Below are 6,034 nucleotides of genomic sequence, written 5' to 3'. Positions count from 1 at the left end.
GGGGGGGGGGGGGGGGGGGGGGGGGGGGGGGGGGGGGGGGGGGGGGGGGGGGGGGGGGGGGGGGGGGGGGGGGGGGGGGGGGGGGGGGGGGGGGTTGCAGTTGCAACAGTCAACTATTAAATCCTTATCCTTTTTAGCACCACCTGCAGGAGTCTCCTTCCTGCAATTTTGACATCGCCACCACCTGAATTGCGGAATATGAAAAGGTGGAAGCAAGGATAGTGTCTCCTCAGACTCATAGTCACCATCTAAATCAAATGGCCAGCCTTTTTTCCAATCTTTCTCACGCATTTGAGATGCATATCCACTGTACAAAAGACAATTGATGAGGAAAAGTGACAATGGATGTTGAGAACATATTTTGAGGAAATTAATTTGACATAGTACGACAAAAGACTGGATTTACAGGAAATTGAACCTTCACTTCATCGAGGTCTTTTCTTAACCTAAACTCTTAGCTCTGAGAAATTTAGTCTGTTTGGTATTCATATTTGAAGAACATTCTAAACTAGGTGAGCTCAAATGCTGATTTCATCTTCCACATTAGTCGTTTAGATAACAATTTAAAAAACCAAGTATGTGATGCGTCGCACACCAAAAAGTAAAGAGAAGTTCCATTTAGTTGCTATGCATAGCATTATCATTGAAATTTCCAAATTGGATAACAGTTGAAAGAAAGTAGAAACATTTTGATTTGTGTATGGACAATAACAATTGCATGAAAACCAAGATGTGGAAATGATTCATTAGTGTATAAGTGCACTAGGAGACATGAGCATGAATATTTCAACGAGACGTGCATGAACCAAGCTCTAGTTAACACAGTCTCAGTTTTCAATCAAACCAATACAACTTAATTAAAAAAGGAACACAACAACATGTTTAAACTTGATATAATGTAAAGTCATACCGTATGGAGAAATGATCACAATTTCCAGCACCAGGTTTATCAATACAACTGGAAAGGTCTATAAATAAAGATTCAATCTCAATGAATGGGACTGTAGTCCTCAAAACGATACTAGAATCACTCTTCTGATGATGCTCCTCGTCCATTAGAACACTTCAGGTTAGCTACGGTTTATAGCTGTAAAATGGCCAATTCGTGATCATATACCGAACAGCGAGCCAATTAGATCATTAAATGGTGAAAGTATAATAAAATGATAGGCATCAAATTGATGTGTATCAAAAGAAATAAGATTAAGAGCTTCAACCAAACAAGTCATCATACCTTCAATCGATCATCATGTGTACTTATTTCTCACATAAAATAACAGTTTCAATAAATGAGAAGTATGAATAATTCCAGAGAAACGACTCCTCAGGCAAACATTAACCCGAAGACACATAAAATAATGATCACAAGCAACTTATTACTACATATTACTCGAGGATAATGAACATTAAACCCTAATTTATTATAAATAACAAGCAAGGATGTCTACGAGGCATAATTTCACCAATTACAAACAATAAACTACATAATTAACCAGCTCTACTCATATATAATTCAAAGAAAAGCATTAGTCAGTACAACAGTACGAAAAGCCTTGTCTAGGGTTTACGAAGATCAACTACCTGAAAATAGCGGAGATACAGTAGACGACATAAACAAAATGGATTTTACAAAGCCATCTAAAATAATTATCATCTGAAAATTCCAACCACAGTGGAGGAAGAAGCGAATTGGTCCGCTGATAAATATTTAGGGTTTTTATTCAGCTCAGAAATTCGAGACAGACAAACAGTTGACGCAGTGACACATCAAATAACCGAAAGCAACACATAAAATGCCGGAAACTTAGCGAATTCACTTTCGAAAAATCAGCCAGAATAGAAAACGAAAAGAAGATAAAGAAAACCAGAACCGAATATCACAAGCTAATTAGGGAAAATGAGGTAAGAAAATTGAAAAAAAAACAGCTCAAAACGAGCTGAAAAAAAACCTTAAGGCATAAAAAGGAAAGAAATCGAAAGATTTTCCATAGAAGAAGATGATACAAGAAATTAAATGGAGTCGAAAACGCACCTAAGTTCAGCCAACTGATAATTGGAACGACGCGGAATGAACTGGACAGCGATTCTTCACGGCCAGTCGAGGCAACAGTACTGATACAGAGAGCATTTAGAGACGAAGACGAGGAGCCAAGCTGTGAGATGAGATTCGAAGCTGATGGAGCAGAATTTGAGTGCGAAGTTTCGAAAAACCCTAGAGAGAGAAACGGAGGTTTCGATAGTTGGAGGGAGAGGTAAATAGAAAGAGAAAGAGAAAGAGAAAGAGAGAGAGATCTATAGATAGTGGAGTGGTTTTTTTTTTTTTTTTTTTTTTTTTTTTTTTTAAATAATCTTTTTGAATCCTAGAAAGTTTGGATGTGCGTATTAAAATCATCTATGCCCATGCCATCCACATTCCACATGGACATAACATCCACGACCTATTTATTCAGAGAGAGAGAGAGAGAGAGAGGGAGCTCGTGGAGGTAATTATAGACCGACACGTGGCGGTATCATGTAGATTATTGGATCATAGGGCATATCAGCATTTGGGCGTGAATAAACCGAAAGGGAAGCCCTAACCAGTTTTTTTAAATAATAATAATAATATTAAGTTAAAAAAAACACATAAAACACCATTTTTACCACGCGTAACTTACACGCTCGCTCACTTGATGTGCCTGTCGTGTCATGAAAGGCAAAAGATGCCTCTCCACTTAAACGCGTTTTAATTGGTGCGTACATTACACGCTACCTGCCTTTCGACCTCGACTAGGACTAGGACTACTCCCTCCTTCCAAACCCTAAATTTTTCCTTTTATTTTTACAAATTATTTCATTTAAAATGCTTAAATATAAAACTCACATTATATATCTAAATTATTTAAATTATAATTAAATACGACAGCAATTATAAATTTAAATTTTGTACCCATAGAAAGTCATATATTAACCATAATTCTTTTTTTCTAATCGTGGTTAATTATTGATAATTTAATTTAAATTGTACTAATTATGAATTATAAACAAATCTATTACAAAATTCATTAGATTAAAGACTGTGTACAATTTCTTTTTTTTTTTTTTTTTTATGAAGAAAAAGAAAAGTTATTGGAAAATGAATTAATGAAAGTAATTAAATATTTTGTGAAAGTTTACTATTTTGATAAAATATAGTGAAAGTGATAGAAACTGGTTGTTAAAATTGAAATTAATTATTGGGATATATATATTATATTATATTTATATTATATTTATGTATAGGGGACAATAAAAAAGTGGGAAGAAAACCTAAAAAGGTGAAATGTCGTGTTGCCATGAATTGGCTGTGTGTATTGATTCCGCTATATATTTGCATGGGCCACTGAATCAGTTGGAGATCCTGTTTAAAATCTCTTCATAATTAAATGCCAAACCCACCTCAAACCACAACATATTGACCCACCATTCTTACCCTCTCAAAATAAATAAATAAATAAATAAAAAAGAAATACATGAATCAACTACGAGCAATCAAGAGAATAATATAATTAAGAAAAACTTAAAATAATACGTCGAATACAAATTCTAAATCCTTATCCAAAATCATGGGTTGGACGTTTATAAATATCTTATTATTTAATACATTAAAAATTTAGGATTTATAAATATTATGGAAAAAATAAATAAATAAATACTTAAATGAGTAGGTTTGTTGGTTTAAGTAATATATTTAAACATAATAATTATATAAAGTTAAATTAATTATTTTCTATATGGTAATGTTTCCTTAGAAGAAGAAAAAATTCTTGAAATAATATTTTATTTGATGTCCTTAATCTGCCGTGTTACCGACATAATGACTATGCTATAAAAATTAAATCATATTAATGTTATTTACAGTAATTAATCAACTAATTAATTAAAAGGAACCAGATATTCCCACGTAATGTCTGTCTCGTTGGCGCCAAACCGCCGATTGTAGTCCGTCCGATCCCATTGGCGCCAAAGTGGAGCTCAAATCACCGTTCGATGAATTTAACCTAAAACCCATTTGCATCAGACGGTTTGTAGCCGCTGATCTCCGATTCACCCGATTTTTAATTTCACCCGTCCGATCATTCTCATAGAGAGAGAGAGAGAGAGAGAGAGAGAGAGATGGGTGGAGTTTTGTTCAGTCCGCACTGATCTGAATTGCAGTACGGGAAATTCAATTTCAAATGCACCGACAGAGGAAGCGCGCTTCGCAATGTCCGCCGATTTTGCTCCGCCTTACAAGTTTTCGATTCTGGAGGTACAAGCTCTACTCTATCTTCACAAGTTTCTTCGTGTTCGTACAGATTTCCACTGTTTTGTTACGATCAGCTCTCAGGGCGATTCTGATGGCTTATCTTCACCACAGTTACTTTTTAACGTTTTCGATCTTTGATTTTTCTTTTAGTGCTGGAGTTCTGATGTTAAGATTGATTGTTTGGGTAATGATTCTTTGATATATTAATCAGTGTAGCAAACTGGACCGATTTCCAATTTTTTCCCCAAACTTGCAAGTAAATTGCATAGCGACGAATTAGGGTAGTTTTAACAGAGCGGTAGGTAGTCACGATCTTGTTTCCAGATGCACTCTAGAACGGAATTCTCGAACAACATATCACATCCGTCGTATAATCATTTGTGATCCGATATGGAGGCACAGAACCACATTGGCATTTTCGGCCACACAATGATTGAGGCTTCAATTGCTTTGATCGGTTGTCGGTTGTAGCGCAATCGCTAGAACAGTCGTAAAGTTGCGGTCCTTTCATCAATTTCCCACCCTGGCATAAGATTCTTGATGCTACCGTTGCATGCGGGATGGGTTTTTCCTCTAATAATTTGCTTCTCTTTATTATCGTTTTTGCAGTTTATCGTGCCAATCAGTATATTTTTATTTTCGTTACGAGTTTAGTATTCAAATTTGTGGGTAAAAAGTGTTTCTATGAACTTCCACTCTAGCTCTTAATAAATAATTTTGTCAAACTTTTTTTTTTAAGAATTTAATAGAAATTATATATATATATAGTAGGTTGTGACCCCACCCATCAAGACAATAGGTAAGGGAAACCCTCAAATGGCTCACAGACCACATAAGGGTTTAGGGCCAAGATTGAGAAGTGTCGTTATACGACCGAGTAGAACGATGCATCATCCAACACACTAAGAGTGTGCATTGAAGATAAGTTGAGGCATATGCAAAGTTGGAGAGAACAAGGTGACACAAGTGTCGAAGACAAGCTCAAAGAGGATCGGGTAGGGCCTCGGACCATAACCCCATTGTGTGTATGTGTGTGTATATATATATATATATATTTGTCAAAAAAATATATATTTTTTAAATATCATTTAACACGATTTTTTGTTGGTCCAACAATTATTATCTTTTAAGCTTTGTTGGTATGATTTTTTTTTTTTTTTTTTTTTAACTAGATGCTACATGGGTTTTCTTCTAGGCAGTAGAATTTAATATTGTGTTTATATTTGGAGTAATAATCAATTTATGTTTGTCATCACAGCTGGGACGGGTTCCCATATTTAGAACATTATATATGGTGTACAACAAGAGCAAAGTAAATTAGGTCGAATGAAAGCGCCAAAGCAGTAGGTATGTTTCTCTTCTCCCTAGTTCCTATAATTTGGCTCTAAAATCCATGGGAAAAAAATAAAAGCTACTAAATGGTCAAGGGGGTGGTAAAATTTTGGCCTTTTTTGTTTGCAGCTTTCTCCATGATTATTAGCCAACTTTGGTTAAAGAATTAGATTTTTCCAATTGAAATAGTGTAACATCCCAAACCTCATATATTACTAATTTTGATTGTTACCTATCATTGTCATAGTCTCGTAGTTCTAAAACGCATCAGCTTAGGAGAGATTTCTACATTATAAAGAATGTTTCATTTTTTTCTCTAACTGATATGAGATATCGTGCTACAAATTTGGAAATAGTTTAAGCCATTGGATTCTTGAGGTTAAACCTCTTGTCCCTCCTGTTCATTGACTTCACAACCCCCCCCCCCCCCCCCCC

The 6,034-nt window shown here is 35.4% G+C and overlaps 1 protein-coding gene and 1 long non-coding RNA gene across 3 annotated transcripts in view; one reads left to right on the top strand and one right to left on the bottom strand.

Annotated features, from left to right (window-relative positions):
• LOC111480232 (protein EMBRYONIC FLOWER 1-like) overlaps positions 1 to 2,153 on the bottom strand; it is a 7,692-nt gene extending 5,539 nt beyond the window's left edge. For both annotated transcript variants that reach the window (XM_023125158.1, XM_023125159.1), the window contains exons 1-3: positions 2,033 to 2,153; positions 911 to 1,087; positions 144 to 307 (exon numbers count right to left, since the gene is read on the bottom strand). In XM_023125158.1, coding sequence (XP_022980926.1) covers positions 144 to 307; positions 911 to 1,056 — 310 coding nt within the window. In that variant the 5' untranslated portion in view covers positions 1,057 to 1,087; positions 2,033 to 2,153. The remainder of the gene's footprint in view (positions 1 to 143; positions 308 to 910; positions 1,088 to 2,032) is intronic.
• Positions 2,154 to 4,110: 1,957 nt separating this feature from the next.
• Positions 4,111 to 5,805, top strand: LOC111480341. Its single transcript, XR_002717794.1, has 4 exons — positions 4,111 to 4,270; positions 5,036 to 5,262; positions 5,526 to 5,614; positions 5,729 to 5,805. It is a non-coding gene; the product is annotated as an uncharacterized LOC111480341 (long non-coding RNA).
• The last annotated feature ends 229 nt before the right edge of the window (positions 5,806 to 6,034 follow it).

This window comes from Cucurbita maxima, unplaced genomic scaffold (genome assembly GCF_002738345.1).
Source record: "Cucurbita maxima cultivar Rimu unplaced genomic scaffold, Cmax_1.0 Cma_Scf00006, whole genome shotgun sequence".
NCBI lineage: Eukaryota > Viridiplantae > Streptophyta > Magnoliopsida > Cucurbitales > Cucurbitaceae > Cucurbita > Cucurbita maxima.
The sequence above is the reverse complement of the archived record's forward strand: the minus strand, read 5'-3'. Positions and strand labels throughout refer to the sequence as shown.